Raw genomic sequence first — 23,179 nt, 5'->3', positions numbered from 1 at the left:
AATCCCCACGCTAAATGAATTTGGCGTACTGCGGGAATGGCTGCTCGTTAAGTGTTGAGTTCTGAGCACCACGGCTACGGTAGCCACGTAGTTGCTGCAGCTTTTCCCAATGATGGGCATCATGTTTAATGTATAAAATGCTGTACAAAACCTGTATGGGAAATCATCGATGCGCCTATAAAAGCAATACTTGTGTTGCGCCAAGGACAGTGACATAAGTACTGCGAGGTGAGTGCTCAAGGTTCTGCTGGCAAATTAAAAGTTTTGTATTGGTTAGCATAATGAGCACCTTCAGATTCTAGTGATGTGCACATTGGCAAAGGCCTCTTTCTCTCTCAATTATTATGGAGGCAAAGATGAGGGAGGGGGCGGGGAGGTATTGTGCAAGTGTCCACCTAGTGGACAAGCCCATTTTGTCTGCTGCTGGCATTCCGATTGGCTGCCTGGGTACACGTCAGAAGAAGACAGGTGCCCCCAGCCAATCAGCACTTCAGCAGCAGACGAAATGGACACCTCCACTAGGTGGACACTTACAGAATAGCCCCCCAGGTATGAAGCATTCTGAAATACTGGTAGCACTGATAGTTCGTTGTGAAGGAAAGACGCAGCTTGTGGTGGAGTTACCATCTGCCAAAAGTATCAGTGACGTGCATCCTACACTACAAGCAAACATGTAAATTACTGCTTGTTAGCATATAATGGTCATGCATGTGCCTAAAGAAAGCTTTCGCCTGTCTACATAGATTATTAATACTTGTGGGATACCGCACTTGCCTTGTAACACTATGTTTGACCACACTGCATTGTAAGGATGCTTTTGTGTTGCGCAAATGGTCCTGTGAAAAGAAAGAAAAAAAAAACAACATATATGTTTACAAACGTTCTGCTCCTGCCAATACCTGTAATGCAACAGCTAAGGAGAACACGACCGATAGTTGCAATAATAGTTCTACGTGCTCAAGTTGAGCTCAATCTCTCTAGAACTGCTGCTCTGCTGCTAATTTCTGTGTATTTCATAAACAGTAATGCATGTTACACCAGGCTAGAATTTACTGGTACAGTTGAGCCTTAATATAATGAACACAGATATAATGAATTATCTGGTATAATGAAGTAGACAAAACTTTTTCTTGCCAGTATTGGCATGTAACGAATACATGCTTAAAATCAATATCGGATATAGTGAATATATTTTGTATCAGATGTTACTTTGTTATAATGAGTCTGAAATGTATATATTCAGGAACACTTCAAACTGCCGTTCAGGATAGCAGTGGATTAGTTATCAGTGGAATAGAATTGCACAGGACATGGATATTTGGAGATTGCTTGAAGCGGCCTTCATTCTGCACTGGACATAAGTAGGGTGATTATGATGATGATCCTTAATGTTTGGTTGGATTCTTGTAGCACCGAGACTTGCTGTTAACTGTTACCTGGGTGCGCACTCGTGCAGCAGTGGGCTCCAGTGCAATATGTCACGGCTATTGTGGCTGCTGCTTCTGCTGCTGCTATTTTGATGTGGCTGCGTATGGCTACTGGCTGCGGTGTGAGCGCATGCATTCGCAACCCCCCACCCAGGGAGCAGCAACTTTCCCAGGCCAGGGAAGAGTTGCGGACCATGCTGGAGCAGGCCAAGGGCAGGGCAGAGGAGGACCAGCGCAAGTTCAGCCAAATGGCGCAAGAGGTGTGTTTCTCCCGTATGATTTGCTCTGCGTGCCACCACAAGGCAGGCAGTGAACAGAGGCTGTGGTACATTCTGGGCTCTGAGGTGGTACCCGAAAATAAACAACCTTTTCCTTTGACAAGTTGGCCCTGCACTCATGGCCAACATGTACCATTGGAATGCATGCACCATCTGAGAGGCCATGTTGCTAGTGAGCTCTCTTCGTTGTCCGCTGTGCGGTGCATCATCTTGGCACTTGTGGTGGGAAGCATAGTAGGCCACACATGGCGTTATTGTTGACCAACTGGCAGCGACCTGGAAGTGTCTGGTGTTTTATGAAGTTGCTTTAAATAAAATTCCAATCGTTGTACGTCTTGTGAGTTACCAGTATACCAAGATGGAGCTCATAGTTTGGCTCGAGGATAATAATAATAATAATAATAATAATAATAATAATAATAATAATAATAATAATAATAATAATAAACTTACAATGATAATGTGAAACTGGGAAGGCATGTCTTTTTTGACAGCTTGAACAACTGGGAACTGAGGAAGCAGTGTTGCATGGAATGCAGGTGACGCTGTAATTTTTAAATGAAAATAGAATACTTGGGAGAAGCACCTTCATATTGCACTAGCCAGTGCACAAACCAGAGAGGCCCACTGAATTTCTCAAGCATTTTACTGACATTCTGCGATGTTGAGTAGAAGTAGCCCTATGATCAATAGCATAGACATTAGATATAGCAATAGATATAGCAATAGCACAGAATAGATTAGCAATAGCCCCAAGGTGCTTTTGACAGGTGGCTGGCTAAAATGCAGTGTCTAAATTTGCGTAATGCACACATTCAATTTGCTAGTCAGACACTCTTGTAGAAGTCTGACATTCTTTTAAAGCGAAGCTTTCTTTTCTGGAATCTGATGGGTTTTGATGCTGCAGTGGTTGGACTGCAGAGACAAAGAATGTGGAGAGGGGAGATGTGGAGAGTAGGTGCCCTGGTGAGGAGTGGATAAAGAACAGATGTGCATGAGAAGAGAGTGTTGTGCAGAGAAAAGTTCAAGCTATCACCAGCCACCGCGGCGGAGCAGGGTATGATGAGAGCAGGCGTTGAGGGGAGCAGGGAAGGACAGGAGTGGACAGCTGTGCTCAGTCGGTGGCAGAAAGGAGACGCCTGACATTGCGTGTTGTGTAACACCACTGTACACAACAGAAGCGAGACACAAATTTATAACTAAGTTCACGCTCAGCTGTGCGTCTTCCTGTCATAACTGTGCTGGACTGTGAGGTGCAGCCATGCAACAGTTGCAGTTAATGACAACGCTTCAAGTAAACAAGAAAAGAAAGAACAGAGACGGGCACAGTATGGTTAAAAATGGTACAAGCTTCGTTTACTTTGACAATCATCTTTGATGGTTTCTGTAACAATTTTCATTCGTAGCCCTAGCTGTGACATGTGCCTTTGTTGTGCTAGAGAGCTATATGATGCAGGGGAGCCTTTCCAGGCAAGCTAACCTTCTTTCACCGGGCCAGTTATTTGTTATTGAAACATTCACAGCTGCATTGTCTTCTTTACGTGCATAGGTTTCCCAACTGGAGTCCGAGCTGGAGCGCAACAGGTCCCTCCGAGAGCTGCTACAGAAAGTGCAGGACGAGAAGCACCAGCTCGAGGCTAAGGTGGCAGAGCTGAAGGCTGCTGCAGCAACTGCTTCAGCTGCAGCTGTCAACGGCAAGTCCTCTAATTCTGCAGCAGCTACCAATGTCAGCCCTGCACATTCAACGGAAGGCGGAGGTGAGGACACGGAAGGAACCAGCTGTTATAGCTGTAGTGTTCTATTGCTAAACGCAAGGTTAGATGGCAAGTCAGATCACCATCTGAGGCAGCAGCATTCCAGTAAGGGCGGGTTGCAAATGCACCTGTGTAGATAGATATAGGTGCACACTTAAGAACCCAGGTAGTCGGAGTGATGTGCTATGGCAGGTTTTGTGAGCCAGGTATTGCTTTCAAATGTTGAAACAAAGGAATCAGTCAAGGACATTAGTCTTCCCTGTTCAAACTGTCCTCTTACCTGCTTTGTTTTTCTTTTTGGAACACCTAAATAATTTGGCAAGAAGACTTTGTTGTGAAATTTACATGCACCTTGATTATTTGACACCGTTCTCAGAGAATCTACTCATTACTATGATGATTCACACCCATTAGCTGCATTAGACTTCCAGCAGGTGCCTCTTATGTTTGAGTGTTTGCAGCATATCTGCCAATGCAGCCAGTCTGAAACTGTATAGTTGCACTGGTGCGGAATTAGTCATACAAGCAAGATCATTTCTTCTTGCAAATCTGTTGCATTGTTGTTTTTGATCCTCATGGAAGTCAATCGGCATTGCACTTTTTCAAGTGCTATCAAAGTGCAAAGTGTGCATTAGTATAGCAGCACTGAAGCTAAGTATACTTGAATATGGCACATAGAATTGCTATAACCAGCATTGGATTTCATCTACATAGGTTCGAGCACACTCATCATTACCTGTGGGTCGGGCTCTTTAAGTATTTGGTGTGACTACATATATGTATATTTTGTTCAACTCATAAGCTCATGCACTATGTGATGCCTGTGCTTAAAAGGATGTTTGGGATCATTTCCCATGGCCAGGAGCGGCGCTGGTGAAGAATCCCAGTGCTAATCTTGTGCACATACATGAATACCGATGGAATTGGATAGAAGGATGGCTGTCATGATTGTCCAATTGGCAAAGCTCCGCCCACGTTATGAGACAGGTGCAGGTTTGGCTTGCACCAATGGCAAGCTGTTTTCTAGTCCACTTTTAGTTTCATAGTCCAATTTCAGTTTTCTTTTGCTTATTACTTCTGCATTTCAATTAAACGTAATCATTTTCCCTACATTCTCTCTGGCTACGCTGTCTGTTTGCATGATATAGTCAACTTTCGTTAATTCGACCCTGACGGGACTGACGAAAGTGATCGAATTATCCGGTTGGTTGAATTAAGCAAGATACAGAAAAACCGGCAATGCACACCTCTTATTCATCTGGTAGTAATTGTCCGCTTCTAACACGCCCCTAAATCAAACACGTGACCACTTTCTATGTGCCCAAAGTAGGAAACTTATAAATGACGTTACAGTTCCTAAACAAAGTACAAATATATAGCGAACCCGACATTTTAGCGACAAAAAATGGATGAGGGTCATCTAACATCGGTTGTACATTGGCGGCCGGTTTCCTAAAGTCAGCTTTGACACATGGGTTTTTAAAGTCAGCTTCGTTGCAACATCCTGTGTTATGTGGTAAAGTGTATAAAATGCCTCGAAGGCAGTTCTGTTTTTTGTTTTTCCAATTGCACTGCGCAGGCGATCTTAGGCCCAATTTTCTTGAAAAGGTGCGTATTATAATTGGCTAAATACTGTAATCCAGGCACATACCCAGTATTTTTTTTCGGGTGGTGGGGGAGGTGCCCAACCCAAGGTAACTTCTTTATGCAAATGAGGGGGGGGGGGGTACCGTTACTAGTACGAATGTGAATAACGCCCACCATTCACCATAAAGGTGCGTAAACCCACACAAGAGAAGTGAAATAAGGTCCATCTCACAGGTGCGCCTGTGAGATACACCTCTCCCTTACTTTGCAAACAAGGAACCATTTTCATTATTTGCAGCCTTGCAGAGGAACAAAAGCTGGCAGTCATGAGGGCGTGGGTGGGGCTTCATTGCATACTTGAGTTGTATCTGATTATAGTAACGTTTTTTGAATTAGCTCTGGAAGAATTATAGAGAAATATATATTTGCAGAACAATCACAGTTCTTTTGGATGTGATTGGAAGTGCCACAACCGACCCCTGTTGGTATTTGGTAAGTTGCATAACGATGCGTGGTCACCAGTCCCGTACAACTGTGCAGGATGCTGCGGTTCTAGACGTACTGCGCCCACTGCGGAAGGTTAGAAAAACACCCACATAAGCACATCACAGAAGTGGCTACGTCAGGCGGCTCGACTGATAACTGTAGAAGTGTCATTCAAAAAACACGGAATTGTTCTCCACTTCCAGCGGCATTTTATCTACTTCCTTTTTAAATAAAAAGATGTTGATCCATAAATATTTTCATAAACAACGGTTAAATTTGCTAATTTTTGCTTTTCCTTCCTGTTTGGTTGTTGCCTCGGCTCTCTCCCTTAGTAGATCGCTTAATTTCTCAACTCCTTGCAACTCTTATTTCCAGTTGCTAATTTTGCACGAAAAGTGCTGTACGATTAGGGAAAAACCAGACGAGGTAATGGGTGACAGTCATATTGCTTATGGGTTTAAGGGTTATTGCAAGGTTTGATGATGGGCGCTGTCTCACATTATTTTATTTTCTACCTTACTTAACCCATATTGCATGCATATGGTTCTGAGGATCTGCCAGCGTAGCGGCAAGCCGTTACTCGAGAAAATAATGAAACAAAAGGACAAGTTAAACGCAACTGATGTTTTCTCCTGCCACAACTCGTTCCGCGAGCATACAAACGAGCTGACCACGAACCAAATCCCTTTCCTGGTCCCTGGATCAGTCTAAACAAAGAAGGTTGAAGTAACGAAGCAACAGCAATGCGCATGACCGTTGAATTGATGCTGACAACTGAACACACCTCGAGTTAATTGCGTGGGTAGCGAATTGATGAGAAAACTGGCCTTCATACCCCAGGAGATGCCGATAACTACTGCCATCCAAAAGGAGTGAAAAAAGGCAGCAAAATGTTGACCGCCAAATAGCTGTCAAGTCTCAGCATTGATTTCGTGGTGCTTTAGGAATGTGTGTGAGGAGTAGTGGCGTGGGAAGAGGAGGGGGCTCCCCCCCCCTCCCTCGGTATGTGCCTGCTGTAATCATACATTGTGAGGTATAGGCATTGCTTCAAACTCTTCCTAGGGCAGGCCAAAAATGAGTGCTTTTGACGGGAGATTTCGTGGTGTGTTCAATGCATTCAGTGTCCTCTATACTTCGCTGAGATGGACGCTGCCACTTGTCTCACGCGTCCCCTGATATGTTGTTTTCCCGCATAGCTCCCGTCTCCTGTAATCCGGCTTCGCCGCGTGGCCTCGTGCCCGTGGCAGTCAGTGTGGTTGAAGCGCATTGCGAGAGATGGCGCGAGTGTGGCTGTGCTAACGCCACCTAACGGCGGGGTTACTTGGGCACGGAAAGGAGAAGGCACTTCCTCTTTGGCTTGGAGTCTGCAAGTGGTGCGGACGTCCCGCACATGCACTGATCCATGCTTTGCGAGACTGTCTCGCAAGGCTTTGTTCGAACGTGCCACCGTTCACATGACCATATGCGCGAATGACCAGGCGTTGGTGTCCAGCATGGGGCGAACATATTCGCTCGTTATCTGGTTGTGGTGCGTCGGACTTTCGCAATTTGTCGTCGTGGTGAGTCGGACTTTTGCAATTTGTCGCACGCCCATCGGCATGTTTTGTGGAAAGCAACTCGACTAGCAGGCATTGGTCTATGAAAGGTGCAATAAATGCCCTTATGATTGTTTGCACTACTGTGTTGTCATTCCTTTGTCCCAAGAGCACGGGTGAGAACCCTACGTCGCTAAAGGGGTTGCTAGTGGGGTCACCATAGGGGTCAGGTGTGTGCGGGCCGACATGTCAAGTTCAAGTTATCCGGCAAAGGCCAATTTTCGAATCGAAATAACGAAAGTTTGGACCCATAGGAATGCCTGAGCACCTCTTGGGACCTTTGGTCAAGATCGAATTAACCAAAAAAGTGAATTAGCCGGAGTCGAATTAACGGGATTCTACTGTGTATGGTTCCAACTGACAAAAGACTGAGCTCCTCTGTCCCTCTTATTCTTCTCGCACGTGGGAAGAAGTGTGGCAGGCGATGTAGTTATGCATGCATTTTGTGGCAACCTTGAAAGTACTGCAGAGACTGTTTGCAACTGCAGAATTGTAGGGTCCGATTGCCTCTCATATTCCATGTTTCTGCTCATAACCAGGGACATGCTCAACCCTGGCTTGCACAAATGCTTAACACATTTGCCCTTTGTTGCTTCTTGAGCGACTGTGAAGAGTTTGCAAAGTGAGGCAGCCTGTCTTTGCCCCCCTGTACTCCTTGTGTGACGGCTGTTTTGAGTCCCGCCTCTACAGACCCATGCGATTCACCTATCTTGTTTTCCAGGTGGTGACCTAGCCCTGAAGGAAGAGAGAGACAGTCTTCAGATGCAGGTAAGGCATTTTTCAGCTATGTGTGAAGGCGTACGATGAATTAAGGTAGGAAACCGGGTATCTAAGTTGGTGCATTCTGCAAGAACAAAGCCAGCTAACAATGCAGATGAGAAGAATAATCGAGACATGGCTAAGCTGCCACTTATAATTTAATTGACTGCTGTTCCTAGCTAAAGTGTGCCAGTTTCACAGTTTAATTTCAATCTACGAATTATAGCTGGTGAGTTTGCATGGCATATCCACTTGGAATGATTTCTCTGGACAGCACCAGTTTTGAGATGCTTTCTAAGTGTCCGATGGAATGCATTGGTGTTTCAGTTACTTTTTTAAAGAAACCGCTTTTTTATGCATTGAAGCACAAAAGTAACTGGGACATCAATGCATTCTGATGGACACATTGAAAATTAATATATCAATACTGGTGCTGCCCAGAGAATTCGTTCCAAGTGGATACAATGTGCCAACTCAGCGGCTATAATTTGTTGATTGAACTATGTGGTGTAAAGTAATTAAGTATATAATTAGTATAATTATGTTAATTAGTTCATTGAAAATTTTGATTTGTTGTAGAAGTAATGGCCGCCTCATCGAGTAATTTAGATCAGTGGTTAAAATTGTGCTATCTGCCATAAGCAATCTTTAAAAAATGTGTGCAGCTAAAAAAAAACCACCCTGTATAGGAATGGTACCCATATGCTTCCCTGTAACCTCTGTGTTCATGCACTGAAACGTCACTGTAACTTTTTTAGATTAGAACCACTCAAATATAAGTGCCATAGTTTGTCAGCCACGTTAAACATGTTAAACATGTTACGTTTTAGGTGGACTTCCTCAACTCTATCATTGTGGACATGCAACGAAAGAATGATGATCTCAAGAGGCGCATCGAGGTTCTAGAAGCAGGGCCTACCCTCGACGACATCGACATTAACCTGTAAGTTAATATACTGTGTTTACATTCCTTCTCTTTCGTGCTAATGTGCGCAAAGCGAGACGAAGTGGTACTGCCTATTATATTTAGTTCATGATGGTGGTGGTGGTGCTAATGAGGGTTTAGCAGTTCGTTCCTTGGGAGTTCACTTCTTCAATTTAAAATTAATAAATTAATGAGTGTGTAATATAAACAAATACAAGCAATCAAATAAATTGAAAAGATGGCTTCAGAATGGCTCAAAATTTAGGTGGAGCTGGAAGAATGCTACAGCTGCTGATGTGCAGCAGACTTCATAAGAAGTTTCGCCATTAGCTGAATTCCTTGGTAGGTAGTGCAGTTCCGAGATATTTTTTGTTTTGTTTCTCAGAGATGCAGTTCACCTCTACCAAGCTGAACTTCTGATGATATGAGAAGTTTTGTATTGTTCATTCATACCTTTCATGCATTCTTTATTAGGCTGTGAAACCAGAGCATGATGTTCTTATTGCTATTGTGAGGATGGAAAAAAAAAAGAGCGAAAAGAAAGAAAAAAGGCAACTTTTCCCACTTCCAGCAATGGCATCAAGGCCCCTGTGCCGCCACGCCTGTTCTGCGACATCTGCGACCGTTTCGACGTGCACGACACGGCCGACTGCCCCATCCAGTGCAGCATGGATGAGGAGATGGCGACCCACAGCCACCATGGCTCTCCCAGACGCTCGAGTCGACCCTACTGTGACATCTGTGAAATGTTCGGCCACACGAGCACAGAGTGTGACCCCAGTGAAACCTTCTGAAGGGCGACGTCGTGGGTGTAGAATTTTTCAAGACAGTGGACTTGCTGCGACTCGTTTCTTCGAGCATCTGGAACAGACGCAACAGTCTCTGTGCAGGCTGCTTGAGAATTAAGGCCACAAGGGTTAGTGCTGTAGTGTGGTCCGATAATACGGGGTTAAGTGCAGAGAATGTGAGCGACACAGTGGTGTTTTGTAAGCAAACACTCGTAGCATATCGTTTCTTGTTGCATTCAAATAGGTCTGTATCAACATTGTTCTCAGTTAGCACAACAGATGTTTTTTCTTGGATCATTACACATTGCAGCGCAGGAGAAAGCTCCAAGGTCTTTTGAAGTTTTTAGTAGTTGTTCTTGTTTTTTTTTCTTCAGCTTACGCACAGTTTTTTAGTCTGAAAGTAACTTTAAATGTGTGCTAGGTCAGCTGTTCCACGTTGAGCAGTGTTGAGCTTAGTTAAATATTTTACGGGGCACTCACCAAACCCTCTACAGTTGTATAGAGAGTCAGATGTGTGCGCACAACGAATCTTGTAGTTTTTTTTTCTTTCCCTTTTCATTTTGGTCACTGTAGTGTTGACCTCCTTTTTTTTCGGTGAATTTGTTTTTCCAACGAATTGTAGGTCAGTGAGATTTTTATGCGTGCGAGAGTTGTTATTGTACAATGCACTTGCGTAGATGGCATCATTACTTTTCAGGCTGCCTATAGCTGCATTGTAGATACTGTTAACATACATTATTAGCTTGTTTTCTGAAGAACTTTGGGTGAGCTTTAAATATTAAGCTTCTTTAGCGAACTTTTATGTGAGCAGAGCAACCTGTGAACGAGCTTTGCCTACATTTCGCTTCCATGTTGATATATATGCTGGGATGTTTTGGTGCTTTGTACAGATTATAAAGGTGCAGAAGCCTGCAATTGAAGCTGTCTGGAACACAGTCGCATGTTATCGTTGTGCATAATAACATGTCATCAAGGGGCTCTTGCGTTTCATTTTCAGGCGGTGATATGTTTTTAAAAGTTTGCAGTCCGAGTATGTACATGTGCTCAGGATAGCAGTGTGTTCATGGTGACAGCTAGTGAGCAATTTGTCTCATGCACAAATCAACAAACCTCTACTTCTTGGTGCATGTAAGTGGGCACATGCAAGTGCCAATGTTGAATCAACACAGAGAAAGTTGTCTGGTAGCATTAAAGATGCTCTAAATGTGTGGCAAACCATGTCACACTAGTTTAGGCAGCAGTTTCCTTTGCCGCAGAACGTCAGAGGGCATACTGCCGTCCAGGCCTGTTTTTATCTATCTCGGCCTTTCTTGCCCATGTTAACAATGCTTGCAATTTTTCTTACATGATGGACAGTGGGGCTACGAACCTTTGAGAACTGAGGATGCCTTCAGGCTTATCTTTCGTCACAATCACAATTAGAAACAAAAGGCCCACAAAACTTAGCTACAATGTTGGTTCAAGGCTGGTGAGAATAGCTGGGCTGATCACCTTGCATTGTCTCTGTAGTGATCAACATTGTTTTGAACTTAGGAGCAGGGTTTGTTTGAGTAAAGAAATTTTTATTTTCTAAATAGTTAAGGGATTGCTTGGCTTCATGCTAGCAGTAGAAAAATTGGGCAAACTACGGAGAAAGCAAGATCAGGTTAGCTGTTCAAGTTCTGTCTGCCTGTCTGATTGCTTAGTTTAAGCCACAATATAAATTGTAAGCAATAACAGTCATGTCCAATACTGTTTCGAATCACTGTCCAACAGAAAGCTCCCACAAAGAATTATATAATACTATTTATTGGCACATTTAGCCTAAGCCAGAAAGAAAGGGTTGAGCTGTAGGCATTTAAGAAGGTATAATTGTTTAATTTTAAGTTTTAAGATCGCTTATTCATATGAAGAGGATTTACTTTTTAAGTTAATGTATATTCCATTTCATACATAGCAGGAAACACTACCGAAGCGGGAGAGACTTTTTTCGCTGTTTGCATTAGTGACTGAAACGTAGTGCGTTATATATGCAAGAAAGATACATAGATATGCATTATGTAATTCAAGCTAACATTAACCCAGTAATGATCAATGTAGCACAAATGCTACGCGGAATTTGATGCCTCAACATGCTTATTTCTGCACGGGAAGCTTAATGCAAAGCATACAGTTATGTTTTTGATAGGCTGGAGTGTAGTTCCCACCTGTGGGTAGTTCAGCAAATCGACTAACCATGAATTATTTACTATACTAGTTAGGTTAAAAATCAATTTGGTAACATTTCATTGCTTTTTTTTTTGTGCAAATGTGCTTGCTATTGTAAGAAATAAAGCTCAACAAATTGTTCCAGTTTTCCTTGATATGGTGTTTTGGCATTACAGGGTTAAGTCTAGCACTTTCGTCACAAAATATAACACAGCTATTCTATGGAAGTTGCCATAGATCTGAATATATTCACCACCAAACAACCAGAGTGGTAGATTGGTACTACCCACAGCTACAGCGCACCACCTACGCTGGTTGCTAATACATAGTAGTATGCCACAAGGTGAAAGCACAGAGATGTACAAATAATACGCGATTCAGCGTAACTTTACTTCTGCAAGTTGTAGGTTTAATATATGATGTCATTATGTACAGAAAGTGTCACATGTAAAAAATAAGCAACTGAGCTGTGTAACGTGCATAGTAAGGCTTCTATCACTGTGCTGTACTTGCATTGCTTCTGTAGTGTGTCCTGCTAAGTGTGAAACCAAGTATAATGTTTCATTCTCTTAATTGTTGACATAGTACACCTAAAGTTTACAATGTTGCTCAGGGGCAACACTATGTTGTTTGACTTGGCATAAAACAATTTCTTTATCTGACGTTCGATTCGTGAAGACTTAGCTAGCTTCAAATGCGTGCCATTGTTTTCGTGTCGCCTCGTAAAAAAATTAAATATTTTGCCCCTCATAGGGTTAAGACAGCTTCAGATTGAATTGTCCATTTCTTGTATCTGTCAGTCACCGTTTTGTATTGCCGCTGTTCTTCAGTCAGGCTCTGCTGTCCATGGAATCCGACTGCACCCTTCTGAATGTGCCTGACTTATGGCATGAGTTGCTTTGATTCTTTCACTTTGCAGCTGAGATCAGACTATTCAGTGCTTAACAATGCATAAAATTTTTGCACATTTCTTGCAACGACCGTCCACATACTAGTCACTACGGTGGCACTTGTGCTGTTCTGAAGTTGAGTTCCTGTTTATGTTTGCACGAAATGTGTTCTCAGAGTCATTCGTGTAAAAGAAAGCTTATTTACCACAGTTCTTTTCTTTCTCGCAGGCAGCAATATACATATGGTGTTACAGAAAGTTAAAAATTCATACCTCGACGTATACTCTCAAAATATGCCGAAATATGGGAAGTTCAACATTTCGACACACTTTACTACTAACGCCGCATTTTGCTGAACTGATTGTTGAATGTAGAAACTGTGTAGAATTCAGACCACGGCAATTGGAATCCAGTGATGCCAATAGCTGTTGACAGGTGACATTGACAGGTATTCTGTGTGTCACATCAAGATGGTGCAACAGTATGCCTACAGGCAATTCCTGCCTACTTTTTTCTATGCTTGTAATGTTGGCAAATTTAGAAGCACATGTTGATTAAGTCAGATACAATTTCTTCAATGTGCACAGTGCAGTTTTTCTTAATGCCTGTAAAATACCTTTGTTTTTATTGCTGTTAAAGTTTGTACCTATTGTCTGCTACATTTGAAACTGTAATGCGTCTCTGTCCACCTGAGCTAAGTGATATAAAAGCTGTAATCTCACTGGCATGCTCGGCTTGTTGCAATATTGACTTGAGTGCCTTGTGATGGGGCAGCTATCTTTACTACAGAAAGAGGGTTGAAATCTGCTTAAGGCATATATCAGTGTTGAGCTAGGAGGTGTTACTTGGTTGTACAAACAGCACCTTTTTGCTGGATGTGTCATGGCCAGCAACAACAGTTTACTTGTTTCTGTCAACATTGTGAACGATTGTGGCAAATGAAAATTGCTGTGTACTCCTCTAGAATGCCAATTTTACAGAATGTTTATATAATGTGTTCAGTTTGCAAGGTGCAAATATTGGCAGTTATGTGTGCTGAAGTTTCGAATTAAAGGAATATTTTAAAGCAAATTCCTTATTCAGATGTCTCCCACCTTTCCAAATCTGGATTCATATATTCTTGTAATGCACTTTTGAAGCTGTACCATATTAGTATTTCATGTTAAAGGGGCCCTGAAACACTTTTTGGATATAGAAATTGTACCGATCTAATGTAGAGGCTGCTGTGAACATGTGAACCAAATGTTACTGCACTTATTGCAGCAGGGAATTTACAGTCTTGCGTCAAAAATAGCCATAAGTCGCTTGCTCTCGCTTTTGCAATGCCTTCGTGCAGCATCATCGAAAGCAGCTGGACACACCAATGCTATTTGCTGAATTTGTCTTGTGAGAACATTCTCGGTTGTAGGTAATTGCTAATTTCGAGTTAAATAATATATCATGTCTACGCTCTCAAAAAGACAGAAAAGTAATTTTATCGTTGCTATGCGCATAGCTGCGTCAGCTGCATGTTGCCTCCGAGATGGTAGTGGCTTTCAGCGTAGCATAGTCTACTGTGGCTGCCATGAGCTGCCACGACAAGCTCTTTCGCTGCCGCGTCATTCAACTTTTAGCCGGGGCTTTGCCCTCTTGGCTTCTCTGCTGTGTAGCGCCCAGCACGCTAGCAGAGATGAATAGAGAAAGCATGCCGCGTATCATTTCAATAACTCCACTTATCTTTGAAAGTTTGAAAAATATTGCGGAATAAGATTCGTGAGACGACGTCCTTTAATAGTGAGGCCATTCTACGATTAGTTTGGAAGGTGTTTCGGGTCCCTCTAACATGTATATGTGATGTGTATTATGTACATGTTTTTCTTAGATGACTATGTGAATCACCTGAAGTAGGGTATAGCATGAATAACTACAAGATATTTATCCTCGTTTACATTGAAGCCATGACCCGCTGCAGTAGCTTAGTGGTTATGGCATTGTGCTTTTGCTGAGCTTGAAGATGCAGGTTTTAGCACGGCCGCATTATTTGCTTTACTAATCAACCTTTTTCCTAGAAATTAACTAAATAGACATTTGAAAGAATATATTATCAGTCTAAGCTGATTTACTGTTTCTTTTTTAGTGTTCTTCTATATTCCCTCTCATGGTAGGAGTTATGCTGGCCTTCCTGTGCTGCCGCTTGTGTTGTCAGAACGAGACAAGCGACGCTATTGAAGATGTGCAAAATATTTAAAGAAACTATAAGGTATTGGAATTGCAGGCAATAATTTACTTACCCAAATTCAAAAAGTATCTGAGTAGATTATAAAAGAAAAAATAGAAATGTAGTTAATTCCGAGATACTATCAGTATGCCAGACATTGCACTAATGAAAGGTTCTGCATCCTTGAAGCTCTTTAGTTTTGTCGAACACGGCAAGGTGTGAATTAACAGAAACTTGTTGGCCCTCGAAAAGAGCTCTTTCTCTATGTTTGTATGGTTTTGTGAATTGTAATAGTTGAGACCGAATCGAATTGGATAGAACCAGAAGTGAATCAAATCGAATATTTTTCGAACAATGAACGGCTGTTCTCACCATTACCAGGAAACAATGTTCACATTCTGGTATTAATAATGTTAAAAAATTTCTCCCATCGCATAGCATATTATGAAGCATTTCCCATTAGAAGCACAAATAGAGCACTAGCACCAGACAAGCAATTTGCTTGCATAGGAATCCCCAGACCCAGGTAGCACAAAAGAGATACGTAACGTTTTCGTAGCGTTTATCCAAGACGATAAAAACGGGTTAAAGAAGACACGAATGAGAGAACTTCGGCGGGAAAACGTCGGATATCTCTGCTAATGTCCGGCTTAATTGCTTTCTTGAGACGATCTAGAACAGGTCTGCAAGACGTATTCGAAAAGCTGGTCTAGAAATAGGATTGGGAAATACACAAGTAATCCCTTTGCCAAAACTATTCGTAACCAATTTCTAAACGTTTTTAGGGCGTTATCAAAAAGCTGGTCTAGAAGCGGTCTTGAAAGGTTTACGATCATCTGAAGCTAATTTTCGCGGGTGACGGGCGCGATGAGACATCGTTGTTCAAAACACGCGTTTAGTTTCGCCTCACGCGACTGGCCTATGCCGCGCAGATGTCGTCAGCCGCACCCGTTGGCACGGCCTAGGCCAATCGCGTGAGGTGAAACTGATCGGGTGTTTTGAACAACGATCTCCAATCGCGCCCCAGATGAGTAGAAGCGTCCGTGTTGACTGTAAGAGCCATGGCGCAGTGCCAAGCACTGTTCCCCGCATGGCCGGCGCATCGTCTACCAAGTCGCACGAAAATGAGCCTGTTAGGAATAATAAATCCTTAATACCGCCTTTAGTTAGCTACGATGCTTACAACCACAATGGGAATGACATCCTGCAAAGAACAAATGGCCACGTCTTGGCAGGTGGCCAGAGTGGCAGGTGGCAAGAGTGCATGAAATGAGAACATTGTGACAAAGCAAAAACACTTTATTAAAATGTAATGCTTATGCAAGGTTCGAACAAACTGTGTGAGAAATGCAAATAGAAGTAAAAGTACATCAACAATGACAAAAGTCGCAGAAAGGATTCGTAATGAACTCGAAAGTGAACATTCACTAGCACATAAAATTCCAAGTACACATACAAAAATGAACAGAAAGACCTGGAGTGTACTAAAGTGTCTAATTTATCATAGTAAAGTGCGCGTGCTATTAGATGGACTAGAGTTATGCAGAAGTGACATCGGAGCGAATGGAAGAAGTAGACTGAAAAATGCAAGAGTATGAATTGGATGGTAACTGCCTCCAAGCAATGTTACCAATCATCTAGAAGCTTGAAAAGAGCACAAAAAGAAATACCACCGCATACCATCATAAAACAATCCTGTGACAGAAAAAAAAATGGGAACAATGCAAAATTGGAAATATTGCCTTTAGGATATATCAAAGAAGGTAATGGCGAGAAAAAAATAACCATACAACAAAAAAGCAATCAAGTGAAATTAGTACAGAATACTTAAACGGGGGATTCAGTGTAACAATTAAGTGAACACTACTGTAGTACAGCGAACGATGAGACAGTAATGCTGCATCTTGCCACTCCAGAACGTGAGAAATGAATATGCAAGCCTCATATTAGAAACTTACATAAACATGGAAATAAACTGGAATGCACTGGAAGCTGCATTTGTGTAACAAAGGAAGCAATGGTCATAATAAATAGTAAGTGTTTTATCTAAAAAGCCCTTTACAAGAGGCAAAGTTGTACCTCTCTGGCAAAAACAAAGTTGCAACGAATAATTTGCAAGCCAGCAAATACAATAATTAGCACACTGACATGTCCCACTTTGCGCACATCTCCAGTCTCCTAAAGTAAAAAAAAGCACTCTGAATGAGAAAAACGTTTAACACATGTAGCCCAGAGCAAATTCTTTGCCAGTTCACTCACACTTTCACATCCAAAAACATTTGCCACAAAGTCCAGGCACAGTTCCACTGATGTTTACCAATTCATCCCCACTTTCACGTCAAAAAATATTTGGCACACAGTCCAGGCAGAGCTTCATAGATAAACAGCTTGAGAGCACCCTACTGATTGTTGTGCAGTCCCGCTGCTGGAAATAGAACTGCCGCACATGCTGGTAGTGGTTTCAATCTAGACACACTTGCTGCCCTGGACAGGTATGTTCAGATATCTGCACTGGTGCTCTATTTTGTCGAAGTAGACACATTGATGCACTACGCTGGTAATTGAAATGTTTTGAATGCACAAGTATTGGCTTCACCAGAAAGACTTGCCCACATACCACCACTGGCATATATATGCACTTGCTCTTCACTCAGTAGCATTGAACTTAAAGTGTTCCCTATGTGGGAGCCATGTGTAAAACCGGTGTCACTCGACCACTCTCGATCGCGATCAAGCCCGATCCGGATCGAAATTATCGATGCGACTGGCTCACTCTCGTAGCTTGCGCAGAGGAGCCATCACGACCGAGAAATTCGATTTGTAACGGACTGGATAGCGGCTAAAAGAGCCCCGTGTGAAACCGGTACCAAATAATGCACAGACGTACGCTAGGAAAATGTGTTGCACAAGGACAAAGAACTGCGACATGCCCTGTTGTGCGAAGCGCGCGAACAGAACACATGTATATATATATTAAAAAAAACTGCGAGAGCGCTTCGCGAACTCCATGCGCACACATGGCACCCGCACGAACTCGGCAGGCCGCCGTAAAGCGCGAAGGGCGCACAGCGTACATTCCGACACATTTCCCAAACTGCAAACAATCGTACTACCTAAAGCATACAAGTTATTTTATACCAAGGGCATACTCGACTCACGTATGCAGTATGCACAAGCGAGTTATGCAGCGTACATGCTGTATCCATTCGCCAAATAGTAAAATTGATAACAAGCACAAAGCTACAAGGGACTCAATACATTACTACCATTTGAGGCGTCAAATAAAATCGAATTTGGCCGTTTCATATATGAGACACAATATATGGACACATGTGGTACACGGTAATACCATGAAATACCCATCACTTGGGTAAAGGGGGCGAAAACACAATCGAGAACCTGAAGCGCAAACGATAAAAGCACGGTATGGTGCACGCAAAATTCTGTCAGTGCGCTGTAGCGCGAGCGAAGAAAATAGGGTGAGCACTTGACCTCACCTTTTGGGATACCGCACTAGTAGTGAATCATTAAAGAAAAGCCTGTTTGAACCAGTTCCCTTGTCTGCAACACTCTTGCTAAACGGGAGACTAAAATACCACGATGATGGCTCTATTGCGGAGATCGGCAAGGTGCGCACAGACAGAAATTTTGCCGCCTTTCTTTGCATTCTGCAAAATGCTTTCTTGTTAGGATCACGCATAGCGGCCGACCCCGACGCTAGGGACACACAGGCACGATTTCGTCCCTCTAACTTTCGTCCTTATACTGCCCTTAACGCCTTAATTACAGCGTCAGTGAATAGGCGCCTCACATAACATGACAGTGAACTTGAAGAGCTGATTAGTGCCCTCCACTCCGCGCCCTCCTATTGAAAACACTACTGATTTCCAAATTAATCTACACAAACAGATCGCACAACCCAAACTAATCACAGAACGTCGTTTTCTTGACGACAAAACCCTGCAACACTTACATGACAAAGGGCAGCGGCAGCACATTCAGAACAGCCGCTATCATACCACAGCGCAATGCAAGTGCGATAACGTTATTATGCCCGGCTCAAACAGATCGCACAACCCAAACTAATCACAGAATGTCGTTTTCTTGACAGCAAAGCACTGCAACACTTACATGACAAAGGGCAGCGGCAGCACATTCAGAACAGTCGCAAACAGACCATAGTGCCATGCGAGTGCGATAACGTAACTATGCCCGGCTTCACGAATAACGTGGCCGCCTTGATCAAATAACAATTGAAAACACTACTGATTTCCAAATTAAAACCACACAAACATATCGCACAACCCAAACTGATCACAGAATATCGTTTTCTTGACAGCAAAACACTGCAACACTTACATAGCAAAGGGCAGCGGCAGCACGTTCAGAACAGCCGCAAACACACCACAGCGCAATGCGAGTGCGGTGACGTGACGACGCCATGACGACGCGACTATGCCCCGGCTCGCCCGGCTGCCCGGCATCACGAATCACGTGACCACCTTGGTCACATGATTTGACGACGGTATCGCCACCTTGCGCAAGGTTGGATCGCGTTGATAGGTTGTTGAATATTGTAGAAGCCGCTAAAGAGGCTGACGTGCCGTGGCGTGGCGGTGGCGCTTTGAGTCGTTTGCAAAACGTATTCACCCCTCGTTTTTAAGCTGTCTGGCTTCCAACGTTATCAAACCGTATTCACCCCTCGTTTTTAAGCTATCTTGTTTGGAACGTCTTTGATGCGTCGATTTTGGTCAAAAATCCTTTTCAGACGTTGAATCCCTTAATACGACGTTTTCAAGAGTTTATGTGCTACCTGGGGAGAGAGCGAATGATCGTGGTTGAGCCGTTAAAGGGCCACTTAAGAAAAAAAAAAAGAAAAAGGTTCTGCAGTATCTTAAGTTACCTAAGTTGTACAGTAGCGAAAAAGTTGCGCTTAGCCATAAGAGGAGGGAGGCCTGATTGGCAAGCCAGAAAAAGTAGCAAAAACAAAAGACAGGTGGCGACTCCGCCTTCAAGTTCCTGCACCAGCGCGCCATGGCGTCATGGATTTTTGACGGCGGCCACTAGGCCTAGTTGTTATCGATAAAGATGGACTACATATGGTACTCTAAATGAGCCAAAGACTGAACATAGCAAGTTTCAAGAACTTTTACTAAGCCGCATTGGCCCAAATACAAAAGTTTGAAATCCTTGACCTCACACTGACGTAGCGGCGCTGGGTTTCCGGGGGGAAATTCAAAAAATATTGTTAAGAGGAATCGAGTATGAGCATGCCCTTAGAGGACCGCTCCGCTCCGCGAAGACAAAGAATACGGGACATGCGGCTTGAGATGCTGTAAGCCATTCTGTTTTTTCCACGTGTACTCGTGAATCTCTGACAATATGAAAGTTTTAGCTTCATTTTTCTCATGCAAGCGTGCTCCTCTGCGTAACTTCACTTTTCATGTTTAATACGGCCGCGGGGGGGGGGGGGGAGGAGTCCATCGTACTTTTGCTTTAATTTTATGTTTTGAGCACAGTTGATTTGAAATATTTGAGATCTATCTAAAACATTGCCAGTAAGGCAAAGCATTAAAAGCGACACGAATGCTTAGCGTTTTAATCGAGGTCGTCAGTGCTATATCTGTATGACGTCACGCCAGCGTACGGCAGCGGTTATCGCCACTGTTCCTCCTTTCCATCCTCCCTCTCTAAACGTCTCGCACAACGCCTATATTACGCATCAGAGCAACAAACGTTGTTCGACGGTGTGATGACAACGGGCCGTCCTCTCAGTATGCAACTGCCTTCGCCACCATGGGAGGATATGCCAGCCCGCCGCAGTTTGACGAAACGAACGACAAGTGGCCAGCTTACCAAGTTCGACTGGAGGCCTTCTTTGAAAGCATTGACGTCACGGACGACAAGAAGTCCTTGTTGGTTGCAGCGCTGAAGACTCGCACCGTGGACGTACTTAGTGGCCGATGCGCGCCATAGAAGATGAACGAACTAGCATACGCCGAAGTGGTAGCTTTGTTGTAGCAGCACTTCCCCTCGTAACTAAATGAGATATCACAGTCTTACAAGTTTTTTACACGCGACCGGTTGCCAGGCGAACCTGTGAAATATTTCATAGTTGCCATTCGCCAGATAGCGGACACGTGCAACTTTAGCGCAACGCTGGATAGAATGCTACGAGATCGCATCGTCTCGGGACTGCAAAGCGCAGGAGTGCGTCGGCAGTTGATTGCGAAACCGCAGCTGACGAGGAGTGAAGCAGAAGTGCTATCAGCCGAAATGGCAGGAGCGAGCGCGCAACAGCAGATAGGCCACGCTGCTGAGGGAAGCGTGCGTATATGCGATGGGAGACCAGTCTTATCGCCCAAGGAACCGGCCGCGGATTATTTCGTGCACCCGCTACGGAACTAAAGGGCACGGACCAGAGGATTGCCGATTCGTTCGGCTGCATGCTTCAAGCCTATCATCTCCGAAGGACGGCACGGAATGTCACAGCGCTTGTGGTGTCTTCTTGTCTCGTCCCTTGTCTACATTTTGCGCTCTTACTAGCAGGACGGAATGTATGTTCGAGCTGGAGGCAGCGGAGAGTCGTGTCGGCCACGTTGGCATCACGCAACCAATTGTTGGCACATTTAATTGTGCGGGTGTTCCAGTGCACATGCAGGTCGATACAGGGTCACCGGTGTCGGTCATCACATGGCCCATCTTTGAGCAAAACAAAACTGGCCCACGCTGCATGGTTTGCCATTGAAACTGACTTGCTTCCTGAGAAGGCTTCGCGTGCGTGGACAGCACAATTGCAAGGTTTTGTGCGGGAACCGGTCGACGGACGGATTCCTGAAAGTCCTCGGTGGCTCCGGCACCTATTAACCTGTGCGCACACGACCCGGTCCAGGCGTTCAACGTGCTCGAGGCGCCAGTCATGAACGTGAACACAAGTAAGCGAATGCCTTTCGTCGGGACTGACGATGTTAACGTAAAGCGTTTGGTAGCAGAATTCGCTGATGTGTTCGCGCCAGGCCTAGGTCACCCTGAGATGCGGGACAACATGGTACCGAAGTTCTGGAAAGCACGCAAAGTTCAGTACGCTTTTCGTCCAAGGGTAGACGCTGAACTTGAACGCCTTCTGATTGCGGGCATTATACTACCTTGTGCCTCATTCTAAGTGGGCCAAATCGGTGGTGCTTGTAGTGAATTAGTAGTAGTAGAAAACTTTATTTGTTATTTGGTAATGAAGTCCCAGAGGGTGGAGCCCTCAGTCCAGAGCCCCATTTGCTGCTGCTTTCTGGCTGGCCCGGTGAATAAGGTATCGCTGGTCGTCCAAGGCCGTACTGGAAAGAACGGCTTCTCACTGGGATCGGGAGGCGTTGAGTATTGTGGGGAGGCTGGGTGGTTTGGAGCATTCCCACATAGAATGGTAGAGGTCTGGGTGTCCTCCACAGAAAGGACATTTGCCGGGATACTGGGTAGGGTAAAAAAAAGTGGCGGAGAGCAAGGCTCTCGTTACGCTGCGTTATGGCCGCATTCGCCTGTGCTGCAATCTTAAACTTGCTGTATATGAAACGTGTCACACTTAGCAGTATCCTTTGCCACGTGTGGAAGATATCCTGGCAACGTTGAACGGCGGTCAGGCTTTCACCACGATAGGCTTGCTTCAGGCTTACAATCAGCTACCGTTGGACGGTGTTATGTCCGCGAAGCACCTGGCCGCTCTCACGTCGCACGATGAGGATTTAGCAAAAGTGCAAAAATGGGTGCTGGATGGCCAAGAAACTTGGGGCCCGAGGACCTCCATTTGCGACTATACTTGAACGGGAAGGCTGCGATAATTCGGAGTCATTATACTGAGACCATCGCATAATCGTAACCGAAAGAGCTAGATCGGCGATGTTACGCCTGCTGCATGATACTCGTCAAGGTATTTGCCCAGTGAAGCGGCTAGGCCGCTCCCTGCGGTGGTATCACCGGATAGATAACGAGATTGAGAACATGGTTTAGTCCTGTCCCAGTTGCGTACAAGCTGCCGCTAATGTCCCCAAGAAATCTCCGGTTACATGGCCAGAAACGGGCAAGCGTTGGTCGATGTTGCTTATCGACTTTGCGGGGCTGATCGATGGACGAGTGTTAATGATCGTTGTGGATTCACATAGTAAATGGATCGAAGTAGTACCCTTGAAAAGCTTCACAACGCACGCCACAATAGAAGCCCTGTGCACCTTGTACGACACGTTCTGATTGCCCCGGACACTTGTGTCTGGTAATGGCCCGCAATTTATAAGTCCTGAATTCCAGGAGTTTACGAAGCTGAA

The 23,179-nt window shown here is 44.2% G+C and overlaps 1 protein-coding gene across 4 annotated transcripts in view; it reads left to right on the top strand.

Moving 5' to 3' along the window:
• LOC142576030 (uncharacterized) overlaps positions 1–13,750 on the top strand; it is a 155,598-nt gene extending 141,848 nt beyond the window's left edge. For all 4 annotated transcript variants that reach the window (XM_075685917.1, XM_075685915.1, XM_075685916.1 and 1 more), the window contains 5 exons: positions 1,582–1,687; positions 3,255–3,462; positions 7,849–7,895; positions 8,717–8,829; positions 9,383–13,750. In XM_075685917.1, coding sequence (XP_075542032.1) covers positions 1,582–1,687; positions 3,255–3,462; positions 7,849–7,895; positions 8,717–8,829; positions 9,383–9,605 — 697 coding nt within the window. In that variant the 3' untranslated portion in view covers positions 9,606–13,750. The remainder of the gene's footprint in view (positions 1–1,581; positions 1,688–3,254; positions 3,463–7,848; positions 7,896–8,716; positions 8,830–9,382) is intronic.
• The last annotated feature ends 9,429 nt before the right edge of the window (positions 13,751–23,179 follow it).

This window comes from Dermacentor variabilis, chromosome 3, assembly GCF_050947875.1.
Source record: "Dermacentor variabilis isolate Ectoservices chromosome 3, ASM5094787v1, whole genome shotgun sequence".
In the NCBI taxonomy this organism is placed as follows: Eukaryota; Metazoa; Arthropoda; class Arachnida; order Ixodida; family Ixodidae; genus Dermacentor; species Dermacentor variabilis.
This window is presented reverse-complemented; position numbering and strand designations above follow the sequence as displayed.